Source organism: Xiphophorus maculatus, chromosome 5 (genome assembly GCF_002775205.1).
Source record: "Xiphophorus maculatus strain JP 163 A chromosome 5, X_maculatus-5.0-male, whole genome shotgun sequence".
In the NCBI taxonomy this organism is placed as follows: domain Eukaryota; kingdom Metazoa; phylum Chordata; class Actinopteri; order Cyprinodontiformes; family Poeciliidae; genus Xiphophorus; species Xiphophorus maculatus.
The window spans coordinates 3,796,650-3,816,654 of NC_036447.1; the positions used below are offsets into that span (position 1 = coordinate 3,796,650).

General features: G+C 37.2%; 1 protein-coding gene across 11 annotated transcripts in view; it reads right to left on the minus strand.

Moving 5' to 3' along the window:
* The window catches only part of gab1 (GRB2 associated binding protein 1), a 64,066-nt gene that overhangs the window by 13,024 nt on the left and 31,037 nt on the right, over positions 1 to 20,005 (minus strand). For 8 of the 11 annotated variants that reach the window (XM_023333397.1, XM_023333396.1, XM_023333393.1 and 5 more), the window contains 7 exons: positions 12,343 to 12,471; positions 11,076 to 11,241; positions 10,792 to 10,818; positions 4,944 to 5,163; positions 1,721 to 2,409; positions 709 to 803; positions 375 to 383 (listed from right to left, as the gene is read on the minus strand). In XM_023333397.1, the coding sequence (XP_023189165.1) occupies positions 375 to 383; positions 709 to 803; positions 1,721 to 2,409; positions 4,944 to 5,163; positions 10,792 to 10,818; positions 11,076 to 11,241; positions 12,343 to 12,471 (1,335 nt within the window). The remainder of the gene's footprint in view (positions 1 to 374; positions 384 to 708; positions 804 to 1,720; positions 2,410 to 4,943; positions 5,164 to 10,791; positions 10,819 to 11,075; positions 11,242 to 12,342; positions 12,472 to 20,005) is intronic. The other 3 variants (XM_023333398.1, XM_023333394.1, XM_023333395.1) reach the window with 2 other exon arrangements.

Consider the following 20,005-nt stretch of genomic DNA (forward strand, 5'->3'; position numbering starts at 1 on the left):
TCCAACGGTCATTACATGCTTTCTCCTGATTGTGTGTAAGTGAATAATTTTTGTTTAAATAGTAACGTTCACATGTGAATTAAAGGACTCAAACAGTTTGACTTCCTCTGAAAATGGTTGCTATTATTCAGACCAGCACAATTTATCAAAACTTTGATTTGAAAGGGGAAAACATAAAGAAAATAAATTTAAAAAGTCAAAAAACAGCGAAAATGATCAACCGCTTGGAAAAATGATCCCAAATGCTTTAAAATGGAAACCAAAGCCAGAAGGATGTTGATGGAAACAGAAAACCTGTGGATCAAAGGGGAGCCAAAATGGCAAATACTTAGCCAATGATCAGCTCCAGGTGATAAAAGAAGATCTACAGTTACCTGTGAGTCCTGAAACAATTAGAAGAATCCCACAAAGTCACATTTTTTAAAAAAATGCTGATGTTAAAGCTTGTCATGGCAGACATTAACTGGCCTAAAGAAAAAAGGTGCATCATCTTATGGCCTGATGAAAGCAAGATTGACCGTTCTCGATTTAGGGGCACAGGATTCAAGTCACATTACTCTAACTGTGTTTCCATTAATTAGTAAGCTGATAAACTTTTACTTGTGTATAGAACAATGAAATGTGGAGCCTTGAATGCTTTGCTATAAGCCACAACCTTTGTTTTCTATAAAAGTTGAATAAACTAATATCTCTATGAGAAACACTTACAAAGTAGCTGTTGAAGCTTTCATTGAAGTCAAACGAACAGCTTTTGTCTGAGGAGAATGATCTGGGAATGTCATAGAAGTCCTGTGATCCAAAATCTGTAAAAAAAAACACAAAGGGTAAAACATGTCTTTTATTACTAACCTGCCAAGACTCTAAACAGTATTAGCATTCTCATCCATGTTTTTAAGTAAGGAAATGCTTAAAAGACAATCAAGATTTCCAGCTTCAAATAATTGTTACAGTAAGTGAAGAAGTGAACAAACATTTCAAGTGGTGTCTGCATGAAGACGTGTAAAAATCCCTAAAAAACATTTTATCGCAGCAGGAAATCTCATTGAAAAGTTTTGGAATCGCATTTAGTGTGAGGAAAATCTTTGTTATTTATTATCAACAGACTCACCACTGTCACAGTTACTGGCACACATGCTGGGAATACGTTTTTTAAAGGAATCGGTTTTATATTTATTTACTTTGGTTCCTTTGTCAGTAGATAAGGAAACAAAAAGAAGAGAATCATTTTGGAAATAATGTCTTGGCTCAGTCACATGTAAGAAAACATGCTTGCAGCTCCGGTTACATAAAGTCAAAAACTTGACTAATCCAGGATATTTTTCTGCTTTCTCCAAAGTTTCTTACAAGATTTTACTAAAATAACCTGGGGTTTAACTTTAGCATTGACTTTTTTCACCACTAGGGGGAACAATGAGTGGTTAATGTTTTTGCTCTGTTTTAATGAAAGTTCGTTTCATTTGCTTCTCCGTCTACTTAAAAAGAAAATTTTTTTTCCATCAGTTGTTCATAACAAAACCCTATCATATCCAACCACAATCTCCTATTTTGATGGACTTTTTAAATTTTATTTCTTTACTACTAAAACATAACTGAAAGTAAAAAAGGAGGATTGGCACATCCCTATTGAAATCCCAGTAAAATATTAAAAATTTTGTGGTGGTTAAATATCTAAATGTGGAAAAGGGCTGTAAACACTTTTTGTAAGACCTTGAGCACAAACCTTTGCGGAGCCGTGAACAGTCCATCGTGCCGATCGTGTTGCTGCGTAGAGCTTTGCTCCCGGCGCTCGTCGGCACGCAGTAATTTCCGTCCGTCTCCGAGGCCGAGCGAGGCACGCAGTAGGTGTCCGTAGGCGAGCGCTCAGCGGGGGGCGGCGGGAGCCCTGAGGTGGAGCTGAGTGAAGGTTTGGGCGGTCTGGGAGGGGGGACGACATCGCCCCCGCCCTCCGAGCCTCCGACACCCGTCGACGTCGACATCGTGCGGGGGACCTGGTAGGTGGAGTTGGCGCCGGGCGTGGGAGGGATGTCGTAGCTGACGGAAAGATTCCGCATGTGCGACTCCACGAATGACGTCTTCCTCAGTGGTATGTTGAAGACGTAAAGTCCAGATTCGTCCCCGCCGTCCGGGTTGGTCGGCGGGGAGGTGGCAGACTTCGGGAGCAGCACCGTGTCCTGCGAGTAGCTGCGAGGGAGGTGATAGATGCCAGCGTCGGACGAGGTGGAGGTGCCGCGCGAGGGAGGCGAGTCGTAGAAGGAAGGAGCGGAAGCTGGAGGCTGGTGCTGTGGGAAGAAGCCGTTGTGCGAGGTGTGTTTGGGTAAGGAGGTGGCGGATGGGGGCGTGCGGTGGGATGGGAGGTTGTCATTCAGGTCCGTCTCTGAAGAGGTAGACTTGGAGTACTCTGCCTGGGCTCTGAGAACAGAACACACTTCACTTAGAGGAGCAGAAAACCCACACAGTCACAAAAAACCTTCACACCACTCCGGCAGGCAGAGTTAATGACAAAGCTATATTTAATCAACTACTTTGGCAACTTTCATTATATTAGTATTACTTTGTGCATCACATAGCTGGGTTTCTGCAACTCAAATGTAAGTCTTTTTAAGACCATTATAAATTAAATTTAAGAGGTGTATCACAACAGAAATGACAATCCTTTTAATAATTTAAATTAAGAACAAATCAGTCTTTTAAACATTATCAACAAACTTAAAATTTTGGCTTGTAGATGATCAAATATGAAGGCACTGATGAAGTAATTCTTATTTTCATTCTGCTTTTTTAGTATTGTTTGTATTGTAGTAAACTTTACTCTGGTAAAAAGTGCTTTTTTTTATTATCACTAAAATTCTCTTTTTGATTGGAGAGGCTTGTTCATTTGTCTGTAAAATACTGGCCCTTTTGAAATAAAAAAACAAAACTTGGGTTGAAGACAAATTTACTGCCATTCTGGCAATAAATTTGCACTTTCCCATGACAGTTGGAGAAAAAGCTAACTAGCTAGCTAGCAAAAGCATCTTAGCAGCTAGTTAGCGGTAGCCTGAACTGCCTTCAGTCACAGAATAAAGTGACTCGAGGCTGATGATAAAGTGTTATCAGATGAAAAGTCAAAAATATGTTTATTTTGTCCTGCCATTACAAAATTTAAGGCCTTAATTTTACATTCATGAATTTAAGACTTTTTCAGAATGTGTGGACACCGTGCATAGTGAACAAAAGTAATGGGAAAAAAAACCTGGGTAGCTTAATATGCAGGCAAAAATAAGTTGAGAACATTTTAATCTCAAAGTGGGTTATAAAAACGTCTCAAAATCCAGCATTAATATCACCCATTTTCATTTAGAGTGATGAATAAAGTGATTTGCATTCCTGTGATTCACAAACGTTCAGCACTCTACACAGGCAGGCAGGCAGGTCCAGTCGGGTTCTGGCCACTCACACACTAGTCTGTGGAGGTAGAGTCCTGCTCTCACATTCCTCCAGGAGCAAATATTCCTGATAGCCCTCCAGTGGGGCCTGACAGTCCACTGAGCTACAAACACCATCCAGCAGGAAGGAGGAAGAGAGCAGCAGTGAAGTTAGAAAACTGAAAGGGTCAAGGTATAATTCAGATGGATTTTTAATATATTTCTAATATTTTCCAAATTTCTAGATTTTTCGTTCCAGTTTAAAAATATTCTAGACAAGACAAAGGATAGTTTCACAATTTCAAAATGTTTTTGTCTTACTGTCGCCTTGTTTGAATGAGATGCCAGAGAAAGTGTAGAGTTATTTGTCTGACTTAAAGAAGGCAAATACATTTTCAATTGTTTACAAGAGCAACAAATGTAGCTAAAGTTAAAAAGCAAACACAGCCACCACTCTTATTTATGCAAGATTGTTTTAAAACAATTGTCAAGTTACAAGTGGGTGTTAAGCAGCTGATTTCAGTGTTTTCAGCAGCATTAGAGTATAATATTCAATACTAAATTTAGTGGGAATTTATTTCATACATTCTTGTAGTTTATGTGTTAAAAATCAAAATACATAAAAGGTATGAAGAAGGGTCTTGTTACAACTATAATAATCACTGTCATTTTAGCAGCAATGTGATTATGGGTTAGTTTTTTTTATTTTCAGTAAATCACATTCAAATTACATTTTTTATGTTTTTAAAATTTTTGGAATTGCATTAAAGTGTGGGAATAGTACGCATTTTGTTCTTAAAGAAATTCAGATTTTAATCTTATGGAAAATGGAATAAATAATGTAGAAAAAATTGAATATAGTATTGTTCCCCAAATCCAGACTTTTCCATAATTCCCCAGCCTGCAGAGGCATCTCACACACACACACACACACACACACACACACACGCACACACACGCACACACACGCACACACACACCCACACACGCACACACACGCGCACACACACACACACACACACACACACACACACACACACACACACTCCCTTTTATTTATTATTTCAGAAAAGAATAATTTATATATGAACATTGGCCAGAGGTTGGTAATTGTTTTGACATCTTACTGTATGTCCGGTTGTTATTTACAATTGTTATTAGTGGTATTATTAGCCATAGATTGTCTTGTCTTTTGAGAGTTAGATTATATTACATTTTGTCTATGTAATATAATTTATTTGTTGGCTCTTTAGCTCAGTACATTGAACAAGCACATAAATATTATAACATGGTTTTAATTTTAATTTTTTTTTATAATTATTGAGTCAGTAAGTAATATATTTCATTAAATTGAAATAAGGGGTAGGATTAAATAAGTGTTCACGTCTTCCTACTCCTTTTCAAACAGAAAAGTATTGGTAAACAAATGATTTTGTTCTTGGTTATGTATGCAGATGTTTTCTCTGTCCTACTGATTGCTTGTTTTTAAAAACCTGTTTGAAATAAATCAAAATCAAACATTTAGACAATCAGTGTCACCTGTAGGTTTCAGGCTTTTTGCTCTCACAGTTGGCGAGCCACAGGTAATCCTGCGGGTCCTCTGAGCTGGACTGAGAGTCTAGGTGTCGCACGCTGACCGGCTGGTATGGAGGAGGGACGACGCCCAGCAAAGACGGTACCGGGCCGACCATATTAACTAAAGATGGGTGTGGAGGAGTGTCCACGACAGCGCCTGACGGCTGAAGATTTTTTGAATTATCTGCAGGAGAAAAGAAAGATGGCTGTGGTTAACTATGATTGGAAATTCATCTTATTCAGAACAACAATTTGAGAGAATGTGAAATTTACTGTGGTACAAACAGTAAGCAAGACAACAACAACAAAAAAAGCAGCATAAATAAATTGTGTACTTAATGCCAAGGATGTAAAAGTCAATGGAGAAAGAAGCTTCTGCTGAACTAGGAGTAGGATTTTATGCAGCAAAATGTCAGCATTTTCATGGTCGTAACCCGTACTATATGGTTAATGCGTCCCAAATTATTCTGTCTACTACATGTTACAAAGCATGAAAGTCGTTTTCCCTTTATTTGTGAAAGAGTGTGTTGTTTTAACAGGAAATTATGAGCCTGAACATCAACATCAGGCATGTCTGAATGCAAAACTAACATACTGGAGAGTTAGGTCACTTGATTCCTAATGGGTTTCTCCTGCACTAATGAAACTGAGCTACCAAAGGATTTATCACAGCAGACAGGCCTGAGAGGACTAAAGTTACTCATATAAATACCATTTCTTTACATCATCTTGATGACATTATTAATGACATATCCAGAAATAAAAATGTCAAATTTAACAACTTTTAAAACTCCATAGAGGAGTCAGTAGGCTGAGACAGTAGCAGTGGAAATGGTATTCATTTACAAGCTTATTGTAAAGCAATGATATCATGAGGAGAAATGTTTTATTTAACCAAATAATTCAGCAACACCATGTACAAATTACCTCCAATTTGTTAAAAAAAAAATTTAATAAATTTTTTTTCCATTTAACTATCCCGTTAAATGGAAATTCTTGTTTCTACACATTTGCATTTCAGTGCGAGGATGTGCTGCAGAAGAGGAGCATTATCCAGCAACAGAATGCATTTCCATTTCAAACGGATCATGTTGTTACTATTGGAATGATTATTATCATTCCAATAGTAACAACATCATTCCAATAGTAACAGAGCTATGTCTTTTTCTTTTGATAAAGTGTTCGAATGAGTTTCCATAAAGAAACAAGCATTTAAAATACTGCAGGAGGAATTCTGATGAAAACAATCCAAGATTGTATTTCTCCTATTTTAGCTTCTCTTTCCTGGCTCCCTGTTCAATTTAGAGTTTAAAATCATTCCTCTTAAAATGTAAATAGGCCTGTCGCGATAAACAATAAATCAATTAATCACACGATCGGCTTTATCATTTCTTCTGGCCTTTTTCTCTTTCTATTGATGACACTGGATGAAAAAAGGCTCAACTCCGGTGCTCTCCACTGCCCCTTCCCTTCCTCACTTCCTTATTGCCCAGTTCACACTAAATGCTTTTAGTATTGTCGGCCCATCGCCGCCCATTTTCAAACCCTGAGAGACCACAAACTAGCAGACTAAAAACCGTAGGTGTAACGGGTTCGACCGTGCAGTGTGCCCAGCCACACGGCAAGATCAACACACCACACACGAACCGATTTCTCTCACCGACATTCAGATTTCACAAAAAAAATCCCATAAAAAAACACTACATCATACATGAATTTAGTGTAAACAAACACGGCTGATGACGTAGAAGCAATAGCGATAGTCTGTGAGCTTATTTTAAGCGATAAAAGATGTAACAAAAAGAAAAGGCGCTGGATAAAAGAATGGAGGACGGGGCTTGATGTGGAGGTGAGTTATTCTGTTTTTCGTCTTTACCATTTGTGTGTTTAAGCTTCATCGGTTAATTAGTATTTACCGTTTTAATGTTTAAAATTACATTGAGAACAATGGGCACAAAATAATGGCTACAAGTCCAGTTAACTAATTGTAAAACCAGGCATTAATCAATGCTTTACTAAAATCTAGCCATTCAGTCAGTGGCTAGTGACACTAGCCACTGACTGAATGATATCCGTTCAGTCAGTAAAGTCCTGACTGAACGAATATCATTATAACCTATTTATGTCACGTTAACGATGAACAGCTGAAAAGTTACCGGGTTGCGGTAGCAATTTCGCTCCAACTCCCCTCCTTGTCATTTCTGTGAATATTCTTTGGACAAAATGTTGAATAAACATTAATGTTGTTTCCACATATCATTTCCGATGTCCGCTGGACTTTAGGTTGTGCCGTGTCAGCTGTTTGGGATTCCCCTCAGAAAGCATGGAGGGGAATCCGTGCTTTCTCACTGGCTACCTGTCACATTCAACAGGCTGCGTTCTTGCTCCCAGTTGGGGAAAACCTCACACGCTGCAGTGATAAACTGACAAGACAATATAACATGTTGAATATGCCTATGCCTGATTTATATCGGAGTGTTCTACCGACTGGACTGGACCTGATTAGTCGTAACACACTACAGGATGATCGGTTAGGATTATCGTGTGAACTGGGCTTAAGGTAGGAGTGAACTATTGCATCAGAATATGCCCATCTTCTCTATCTAAATCTAATGATTATTGAAGGGCAAGATAGTATACAGACTTCATAATCTGCACTCTTTTGGTTGAACGCAGTATTTATTTCCACTTTGATTTTATGTTGTTTAGTTTTTATTCAAGTGCATTTTTTGTTAATGGAGACTGAGAGTCAATTTTAGTTTTGTTTTTGGTTGTTTTGTTTATTTTGTTTACCAGTTCCAGAGTTAAGTGTTCTTTTGAAAATAAAGTGCATCTATCTTTGGCAGGATATACTTTGGATTATTATGTCATCACCATTACATCAGTTTAAAATGGTCTTCAAACAATATTATTGTTTATCGCAATAATGTTTGGGACAATTAATCGCTCAGTAAAATTTGTTATCGTGACAGGCCTACATGTAAACCTCTGAATGTTTAAGTTTCATCATGCCTTTAGATGCGCATTTTAAAAATTGTATTGAATTATTTGTTTATTTGATTCTTTTGGTGGATTGGACATAATTAGAAAGACACAGATTGGGGGATTTAACATTTCAATATCTTAACGGCTTCAGGGAGGTAATAAAAGTTTTCTGGAGAAAACTAATAGGTAGAAGGGGCAGAACAAAGGCTGAGGACAATTCTCACCGAAACTCAACAGGTCATGCAGGTGACTAATGAAGTTAGACATGAAGCAAAACAATCAGCTGGGATTAAATATACACTCAAGCTGTTTTCTAGCAACCTAATTTTAATAGGACACTGCAGTCAGAGACATTTTGAGCTGAACTGTATCAACTTTTAATCTGAATGCTGTCTGAACATGAAGGCCACATGTACTGAACGTAAGCTGAGACTGGAGAAAAACAACCCAAGGACAAGTCATGTATTTCTTTACATTCTCATCAAATATAAGCACTGAACTGAAGCTCTGGTCAAAGGTGGTAAACAGTAACCAACACCTTCTCGATCAATGTGAGAAAGCACCGAAGCGCATCATTTCACGACTCGCACCTAAATAAAAACTCTTGCAAACTCATAATTAAAATCGATCATGAGGCGAGGAACATGGATGCAAACAGCTGCCACCAGACGTAAGCCAAGCGTGGCGGTTCTGTGAATTTACATTCAAAGGGCCACATCAATAAGCATTCACACCTTTTGTTACATTTACAGCATGAACATAAAGGGACACGTCAAAAGCTTTATTCATACAAGTTCAGCTTGAATATGTTCTAAGACGCCATTTCATCAAGGTCTTTGCTTTGTCACTCAGCGAGTTATCAAATTCTTTCAAAGCCCCTTGCTTCAGCTCGCTGCTGAGTTGCACTGAAAGACAACATATGCTGATAAATATTTTGCCATTCTTCATTTTTCAATTCGTTTTGTTTTTGTTCACACAAACAAGGTCCCAGAGTTCATTTCTACAGCACCTCCCAAAGAATTCACACCCTTCAAAATGTTTCCACATTTTGTCAGCGAGAAACTCTTTTATTTTATTTGACAAACCGACACAAAGCAGAACATTATTGTAAAGTGAATGGTTTAAATATTTTACAAATAAAAAGAAAAAGTGTGGAATCATTTGGATTCAAAGTGCTTTACTAAGGTGAGTAAAGTAACCCTGTAACTCATAGAAAAATGTACAAGATGCACACATTTGTGCATGGAAAACTATAAGACGTTTTCTATACAGGGATGTTCAGTTCAAGTTTTATGATATAAACTTACTGATTAATTATTGGTAACTAACCAGTAATAGTAACTAACTATTTACTTACTAAATTTTAAACCATATTCAGTTACTGTGCAACTAAAAACTCATCTCAGGAGCGTTGCTGCAGACACAAGCAGTGGGAGGTGACAGTAAAGCAGGATAATTATTTTAGTAAATCTATCATTTTTTCAATTATTTTGACAATTAATTGGGTAACATTTTCACATTCTATAGATTTTTTGTTAAACACCAAAGCCTCTTTTTTAAATTCAATATTAGAAATACACTGAAATGTGCAAATAATTTAATTTCTTAAATTAAATAAACATTTTCTTGCCTAAAATCCAATAACAGCATTCCTTTAGTGAACCCTTTAGCATTTGTATCAAAGAATGTATCTGCAGCTAAACAACATGCGAAAAGCTCAATACTTTCAACTTGACTTTACATCGATTAATCAATTACTAAATTAGTTATTTAAATTCACCAAGACTAATTTGATTAATCGTTTCAGCCCTAATTATAAGCATTTAGCTGTGTCTCAGATACTGGAAGATTTGATTAAATGTGACAATATAGGAAAAGGTTCAAAGGGGGTGTGGATACTTTTACAAGGTGCTATAACTACATATTAAGGCATTTAAAATCTGAACATTTGCCATTGCTGCAATCTTCTTCTGTTTTTTGTCACGTAGTTTTACATTTTGAATCTTTAGAGGAAAATTGGAAACATCCTTGTATATTAATTTGCAACTTCTACAGTAAGTCTGCATTCCCCGAGCCCAGCAAATTTTATTTTCCTCCAATATTTGTTCAGCTACGCAACTCTTTACAAGTAGGTTGGCCACATTCGAGTGGGAGTTGGGTCACCCATGGAGAGAAAAGCTAGCAGAAAGACAGCCAAGGACGCTTTTCATGAGCGCCACGAAGGCCTAGCTGCAAGAATATCTGTCTGTGCAGCAGGTTTCTCCTTGAAAAGTCTGTTAGTTTTCTCATCTAAAGTTAAAAGTGAGCTCTAACAATTCTGTAAAACAGAAATGATAAACGCTAACATCAGCGTTTTCCTGCAACACAAGCCGTGAAAGAGAACTGGCAGCATGGTTTCAAGGATGACCTTGCAGCAGCCTAATCAGTAACTCATTTGTAAAAATTCAAAAGAAAAATGAAGCTTAATGGTCTGAACTACTGGACTCGTTTTCAGTGGCAATCACATTAAAATTTGCACCAGTTTAATAGCGGGGAGGAGAAATGAGAGACGGCTAAGTGCACGGTGCAAATAGCACAGATTGCAATTTGGCTCAGAGACAAGAGAGAGAAAAAGGAGTCGGCAAACAGGAGAGAATGAAAGCCAGTTAAAAGGCCGGGAGCGAAAGAAAGTCGGCAAGACCTGCAGGCACACAATGCTTTGATTATCCAGTACTGGGAACAAGAGTAACATGAGCCTGGATGCACACATGGATCAGCACATGGATCATTAGACCTTGGCTAAGAACTGTGCTGAATTGAGACTTTCCTGCACATTCAGCTCACTCACCTAACTCTGTCACAGAGAACAAGACATCTGGAGAGCAAAATGTGACCGTAAGCAAATAGATACAGAGAAATCAACATAAAGGCTGAATCAAAACTAATCAATAACGGCAATATCTTGACTCAACCTAATCCAGTACAAATTAACTGAAGTTTTATGAGTCTTAAAGGCTTGTCAAAACAATGATGTTGCGAAATGAATGTCTGGATGAAAGGCTGCAAATTCTTAACGCTGGCATGACTAAAATAATAATTTTAAAAAAACACTGCTCTGTCGGCCATCCTTACCCTCGTCAGTAGGGTTAAAACCACAGATGTCGCAGATGTTGCGCACCCACTTATTCATGTCTTCTTCGGTGTCGGCCACCAGGTAGAAAACGCGGTCGATCGTCTTGATGTCGAATATGAAGCTGTTCTCCAAGTCTTTCTTCCTGAACGACAGCCCAGCATCCACCTGAAACGATAAGTTTAGTTGCTTTTTATCTGGGCAGTTATCGTTAGCTACAACCTTAATGGATGCCTGACTTGAACTCTAATCTCAGGTGGGATTTTTAAAAAAAAAGGTGGTTGAACGTAAATCCAAGATTCCTCAGGAACGCTGTTAGAAGCTGGTTTCTGACTATAAAACATGTTTACAGCAGGTTATAAGATATTTTCGTCAATCTAATAATTATTAGGATTATGATATGAGGCCTAATATGGATCGATACAGATCAGACACAGTGCTGAATTGACTTATTTATTTGATAACACTGCGCCAGTGCAGCACATGAAGATACAACCAAAAGCTTCACCAGCTTGGTCAAACGTGTAAAAAATAAACTGCAACAAACCTTCTTTCAAATGGTTCAGAAAGTGAAATTAGAAATTCTAGATATAATGTTTAATAAATAATAAAGCATGGTGTAGACCAGAGCACACTGCATAGAATTAGACTGAATAGATTTGCCCTTACGGATATTAAAATCATATTGGTGTATCTCTATTGCCAGTGCACCTTTTCTGATCACACTTCTGCCTTCCACTCAATTTTCTGTTAATATGCTTGGACGCACCTCCTTGTGAAGGTTTATATCCTACTGACTCAGAGTGAAAGACCTTATAAAAGCTCAGAAAACCTTTTCATGTATTTTGAATTAAGTACCTGACTAGGGTGTGACACCATGCAATTTCATTAATGACCTTTTGCACAATATTAAAATTTTCTGAGACACTGACTTTTGGGTTTCCATCAAATTTACAAGAAACAACGGTTTGGAATACACTGCGTGACAATTCCATATAAAATGTGTTTAATTTCGAGATGACTGGAAAGAGGTATTGTACATTTAAGAAATATTACAAATTTTTGAGAGGTACTAGTACATTAAATAATTGAATGAATAATTTTAGGTGCAACTGTTTCTATTCTCTGGCATTCTCCAATCCAACGTCCCAGAAATAAAATACTGCTTGTTGCTTCGAACATGTCAAACATGAATAAATCTAAAGATTTTATTTTGGGGGGGGGGAATCTTAATGTTTGAAAAAATTTGAAAAAGAAACTAAAACCTACTTGTTGACATAAGTTCAGGTCGATCACTCGAATGGGCTTTTTGGCAGTGTCATTCTTGTAGTACTCCAGCACATCTGGGTCGCCTGTCATTCGGCCACTGCGAAGAATAAACCACCGCTTCTTCCATGCCTGTAGGGTGAGAACAGAAACGAGGTCAAAGGTTATATGAATGTTCTCACCATTACTGTGCCATTCCAAGATTGCCACAGTATGACCAAATGCCTTATTTTGGGCCGCATAGCTTGTGTGCCTTTTCCACCAGCTAAAATGCCCTCACTGGAGAACAGCAAGCGCCGGAGGGAAGAGGCCCACAACCAGAACTATGCGTCTGGGTTATCCAGAACAAAAGCTACATAGTTGGCTGTCGCACTTTGACTTAAGTGAATAACCAAATCTATAAAGAGAAACGGGCAATTGACTCATTTTGTTCAAATGCATTTCGCAGTCTCTGCAGAACTAAAGAGCAGCACACAACTCACTAAAGTTTAAATTTAGAATCAGCAGACAGAGGAAAAGCAGACGAAAGGAGAACAGATATATGACTTCACAGGCTGTGTGCCATAAAAAAGGTTTTAGGGACAACAGTGGACACCCAATTTATACTAGCAAAGAAATTAAGTACTACAACAAAATTAAAAATACTGAAATGAATTCAAAACTACTATTTATCCTAAAGGGAGATTTAAAGTTGTTGCAACTCGAATCAGTGCATCTTCAGAGTTGTGTATGGTGATGCTGTGAGCAGGAAGGATGTCCAGTAGCAGTCAGTTTTGCAGGAAATCTGTTGCAAAACTGGTGTATGCATCTGGTGTATGCCCAATTTCTTGCAGCAGAGAATATTCTACAGTAACATGTCCTGGATGAGACAATCAGTTGTTGGCAAGCTCTGCTAATCCACCTCATTTGCTTTTGCAGCTCCTCTTTAAATGTCTGTTTGGCTATATGGTTAGAAAGCCAGAGAGAGATGTTGGATTTGGGCATAAGATCGTTGTCTGTTATGATTGATTGAAGAGATGATTTGAACTTCCTCCTTCTCTCTCTGCATTTCAAAATTAAAAGTTACATTTTCAGGTGTATAGTATCAGAGCTTAAAAGTAAATTTTATATTGAGTCTTTGCATTTTCCTTTTTATCCATGAAAAGATTTTTAAGAATGAAAATGTTTGCATCCATAAAAATCTTTTCAACTCCTCTGGGATTTGGTGTCATAGTTCAGGTATAATTTAAGCTTTCAGATTAGCTTCTCCTAGTTGTTGAAAAAAGAAACACCTTGCTGCCATAGTTGTCACAATAACCATCTATAAATAAATACAGAACAAAAATACTTCCAGATGAACCGCATCCAAAACCAGAGAAAATAAATGTCCAAAGAAGAAATGCCTCAAAGTCTCAAGAAGAACAGAACTGCTCCGAGACGCTGCCACTATGAGCGGCGATATTCTTGAAACAAACTGTACAATTTGATGCCTGTGACAGATTAAAAAGCACTGGGATCATTTTGGCTTCAGCTACTCGTATTATAAAACAAATTATTGGCATCAGATTAAAAATATCACAGCGCATCTTTAGTTTAAGAGCTACAGCTGCACAATATTAGGAACAAACACAATCTCAGTCTAATTGTTATTGTATTAATGAGTTGCAACCTAGCCACATTTTTTTCACCCTCTTCTTTTTCTCTGCACAGTCTCTCTCTGGTAGGGAAAATATATTTTTTGAGCAAGTTAAACTGTGATGAAACTTTTTTTTCAAATGCGTCTTCAGAAGGCTTTTCACAATAACAAATTTTGCTGGACAAGAGACTCTCAGAAATTATTGTACTACACAACAATATTGTTGCTTTCAGACCATTTTCAAGTAATCGATTGATAATGACATAATAATGCAAGTATGTCCTCTCAAAGACTAATAAACATTAATCTTGTAAAAAAAAAAAATTTCCCATGGGAACTGGAAGATATTTTAAATGTCCAAAATAAAAACAAACAAAAACAATAAATAAAAACCACACTAAACTTAAACCATATAAAAAAGGATTATGATGTCTCTAAACAAAATTGCCCTTCAAAATAGAAATTATTGCATCCATTTTTAATTTATCTTGAAATTAATTGATTAATTGGAACATGCTTAGTCATCGGCTGAAATAGTATACGCTGAACTACATGAAATTCATATACAGTCAAGACCCAGCTGATAAGCAACTTCTATAAAGATTAGACAGAAGAGCTAAATAACCTGAGATTAAACAAATCAAACTGAAAGCTTTGTGTCCGTGTGAAGATAGCGGTGTTGGTTTGTTTTTGTCATTTTTCAGCTGTTTGCTGTCCACAGGGCGTCCCTTTGTTACTGGGCCAAGTCCCACACCGAGACGCATCATCCGCCTTTTCCACTTCACAAACAAAACGAAGACAGTTGCGGAGATGTGAAGGACTTGGATATTAAACTGTAAGCTGTAATTCACATCACTCTCACATGCAGTTCATGTTTTAAACATTTCACTTCAAAAAGCCTGTGTTGTATAATCACAAATACACCCACAGAGTCCAAACGAGGCCTAAACTTATTAAACCCAGAGCCTCGGAGGCACGGCCACCTCAATGTTGAATTTAATTGCAAAAGCTAAACTGACGGCCAGTGTTGTGTTGGACAAAGGCACTGTGGGTGTGGGGAGGGAACCTCTCTCTCCAGCATGTGACAAAGCAATCCTGGGTCATGTTACCCTGAGGGGAACAAGAGGACCAGGAGTTTAGGTTACAACCTGGCCAAGCCTCCCCAGGCTATGATTGTTGACAACGGGGAAAGTCGTACATCCCCAAAATGAGGAGCATGGGGTTCGCTAAAAAAAAACAAAAAACAACAAAAACGCTCTGCAGTGAAACAATTTTCCTTTTCAAATTACTAGAAAAAAAATCTAAATGTTTACACTTTGCTGTGGAAAGGAGAACAAACTGATATTTGAACACATTCTTTATTGCCATATAGCCGAAGCTAGATCCTTAATTGGGTTCAGGTCTGGTCTTTGACTAGAATTTCCAACAAACAAATGCATTATTATATATTTTAGTTTACCTTGAACATAACACAAAACAACATATATAAAATTAGAAAAAAAATGACTCCCTCTTTAATCCAGCTTCCCTGTTCCACAGCATAATACCATCACTACCAAGTTTAATACCCTGACCAGTTTGGGATGTGATTCTTGATCTTTTTGTTCACTAAAGAGGTCTTCATAGCTCAGCTGCATTTATACTGAGATTAAATTACACACAGACTTCTGAAAGAAACAGGTTGTGCAGAATTTCATTTGGGGACATTATAATATAGGGGGCTGAATACAAATGCACACCACATAACGCTGCACAGTATATCATTAATAATGGATATCATTATAGTGTGTGCAATATTCATATCACAAAAGACTGCGTGCAAACATTGTTCTCTAATATAATCTTGCATTTTTAAGCTAATGTAATATTTAGCCACACAAGTGACAGATCAAAATGCTAAAAATGGAAGAGTGATGGAAGCACAGATGGCAAAGAGAGAAAAGATGGTAATAGGCTTATATACCACAACTGATATTATTACAGTATTGTTTAAAAGAGAGTAAATGTTGATTCTACATAAAAAAACTGTCTGGAATATTCTAACTCATAAAATGCATTCAGTCAATATATTGTATGCATGCAGGTTATCAGAAAAGCTGCAGAAATTGCATCAAGTCAAGTAACATAACAGCACATTTGCATATAATGCAATCACCTATTGCAAGGCCAGTAATCTGATTTATCCTTAAAAGCTAAACTAAACCAGATTAAAAAACAAACAAAATGTTTCCTTTTGTTGTCGGGTTTATTTTGGCAACCGCTGTCTCTGGATGCAGAGGCAGAACATGCTGCCACAATTCAGCTATGATTAGTTGTTTGGATTTATACAGACCGGAACATCTTTCCCAATATTCTATATAAAAAATTTTAGATTCTGTATCAGTGACAATGAGCCTGATCTGTAAGGACAGATCTATTCAGTCTGATTCTATGCCTTGTTTTTGTCAGTTTCTTTATTATTTATTCTACATTGGCTGTTCTACTCTTAATTGTATTGACTGAAGAAATTAGTTGTGTTTATTTTACTTACTTGACCAAGCTTGTGAAGCTATTGGTGTATTTAAATGTGGTGTACTGGTGCAGAGTTATTAAATAAATGTGCAATTTAGTACACTTATGTCTTTGTTTAAAATTAGAAACATTTTAAGTCAGCACTGTTTTTCTGTGTCTGTTCGGTAATGACCGATACTATACCACCAATATTGGGATGACAAAAGTGGATTGATGCAACTCTATAAAAGACCTATGAAAGAAGTTGGAGCAGTTTTAGCAGCAATTCAGCTTTATAGCAAAGACCTTTTCAGGTAAGTTGAAATAATTCTGAGATTTTTTTTTAAACTTAATGGGGGGTAAAACATCAAAAACACTGCATACAACATCATGGTTTAAGCTTCTCAAGTATTTACACACTAAGTATTTCTGTCTCGTCACATACCTCACAAACAATCTCAGGGATGTAATGAAGCGTGCAGTCCTGATTCAAGATATGCTCATTCCACTGCAGCCAATCCAAATTGTTCTGAGTCAGAAAGGAGTCCTAAATACCATAGAACAAATTCACATCCTGTCCAAATGGGCTGTCAAAATCAAATCTTAAATTTACAGAAGTCCCTTTAGCTTTGAGGACTCCAGCATTCATGGCTCCCAGTCTGGGACTGGGACAGAATGGGACAATACTGGACTGGCATAACCACAGTGTCTGACAACCCTTCCTAAACAGTCGCCCGCCACCCCTGTTCCTCTAAGCTTCACATCTGATTGGATGAAACACAGGAAGATGTCCCACTATGTAATCCCTCCCATATCCCACAGCCAAAAAGGGGGACAGACAGAGAGATCATTGAGGGGCTCACCAACATGATGACAGAGGAGAAAGCAGAGGGGCTTAAGAGGAGATGCCAACCCAGTGGAGTCATGCTGCTGTCAGAGGAGGCCTGACCCAAGATCACTAGAGCATGAAAAAGGCAAAGGCGGAGTGGAGGCAAGTACGTCAACAAGAAATGGCGGAATATGCATGAAGGAAAATCCTGAGCAGCTCCAGATAGTGGGAAATGTGTAGATAAATATAGAGAGCAGGAATTAATGGACTCATTCACCAAATCCACAGTATTACAGCATACTCGCATTTTAAAATTTATTAATATTCATTGATGCTTTAATGGACGCAACTAGGGCTGAAACGATTCCTTGAATGATTCGAATACCTCCATTATGGAAATTCCTTGAAGAAAATGTACCTGCGTCAAAGCTTCATCAATTTATGTTTTATTATTTAGCGCACCGTGTTCCGGTCGGAACATTATTTGCTTTGAGCGGAGCTCTGACTTCTGCCCCTCTCCAGGCAACATTTCCCATATTCTCAAACCCAAAGCTTGACAGGTATGGGGCAAGGTGAGAATTCATCTATTAAACTGACTGAAGATGAATACATAAACTAAAAGTTGGATCATAGACATTTTTTATAACCGTATTTGTGAGCCTGCCTCTTTATTATTAAATTGAATAGAATTTCAGATATTTGTATAACTTTTTTTCAGGTTAATTTAGAAAGTGAGCTTTTATTGTTACAAGTTAGTTTTCTAAACTACAGAAAAGATAAGATAAGATAAGATTTATTTGTCATTGTCATCAACAGATTACAACGAAATTGAGATAAGATAAAGTAACTGTTAGGAAAGCTCAAAAATGAAAATTTGGACTCATACTGATATCCGATAGTAACACTGGTGTTATGCCAGATTTACCAATATTTAATTTTATAAAAATATTTTATCCGATTACTCTATTAATCGTAAAAGTAATCTGTAGATTACTCGATTACTAAAATATTCGCTTACAACAACCCTAGACGCAACAGTGAAGAAAATGGTCAAAGTAGCAACACTGTTATGAATAACTGGAAGTAGGGATGGGCATTAAGGACCTAAAGTTTTATTACAATACTTTTGCAGTACTATTGTGATAATGAAATTGGAACTATTTATTTATTCTTTTTTAAAGTAACTGTATGACTGTGTGTCACAGCATTCATAACCCCACAGACACAAATAATGCTCTTGAAAAATATTCACATTTGCAATGCGCTTCTTTAGGAGACTAAGTACAGTCACTGTGATTGGCAATGCTAAGCTGCAGATGGTAACTGAATTTCAATTGGATAAAATAATAAAACTAACAATCCACACAATAAGGACAGTTTGTTTATTTTTTAAACATTATTAATTGGAATTTATCGTGACAACGATAAATCAAAACACTTATAAGAAATTTATCATGATAGATGATAAACAATATGATAAGCGCCCACCACTAACTGCATTTTATTGTTGGTATAATACATCCATACTCTGATTAACAATAAACAATACAATAAATATCCATTGTCCAACCGCAATCTGATCGAGGACTTTGGGAAGGACATGGAGAAAACTCATGCAGAATCCAAACTGTGCAAGTCGGGAAATACCCCACGTGCAAAAAACATATACAGATTCAACTCATCGTTCTGATCAACAATTAACTTGTTCGGAACCTGGATACTTCTTCTCCGTTTCGTTCATATCAGACATGCCTTGGATAAAATCATTTTACATGTGCCAACTGAACCAGGAGTGTTTGGCTTTCACAATTTTATCTACAGGAGTTCCTAAAATGCCAGACGATGAGACTATGTTGTTAGCACACCACCACAGTCTTTACTGCAATGAAACATCAATTAAGGCTTTAAGATAAGGAACCATTAGGGAGTCTATAGCGGATGAGCTCATAAAGACTACCTGGAAAACATTAAAGGTCAGAGAAAATGATTGAGAGCTAACTGAGTAAGAAGTAAGGATGGCAAACTGCAGCTTTCCTGCAGTTTACCATTTGAAAATGCCAATAGAGCAGCGAAGGTTTTCAGAAACCGAAAAGAATGCAAAAAAACCCCAAAAACCCTTAATTCTTTAGTCATTGAGTCGCCAAATGTAATCTTTCACAGAAGCTCAATAGACAGTAAATTCTTAGCTCTCATTTGATCTTTTTCTAGACTGGTGTCCTAAAGAAGCGTATTAGGAATGGGAATGGTTTTCAAGAGCATTATTTGTATATGTGGGGCTGTAATTGCTGTGACACACAGTAATAGTCATACAGTTATCTAAAAAAGTTGCAATAAATAGTTCTTACCACTTTTATCATCAAAATGGTACCGCAAAGTGTTGTAATAAAACTTTACGTCCGAATTGCCCGCCCCTACTCACTTGTGCAAGCAAAAAAAAGCATATAGGAGTGGTTTGAGTATAATATGTATTCCCATATGGAGGAGGAAGAAATGCAAGTCAACCTTATTTGCCAAAGTCAAAGCAAGAACCAACAAAGTATGAAGGAATTCAAAACTTGCTAATTTCTTTAAATATGCAACAGCTTAAAGACACAGAAATTAGAACCAGTCTAATCAATCAATCACGAGTGGGAATGAAAAATGTAAAATAAATAAATAAATAAAACCAGTAGCTAATTAACCGCTCTACACTAATTAGGGTTCTCAGTCTCTGGTTTTACAGCTCTTGAAAG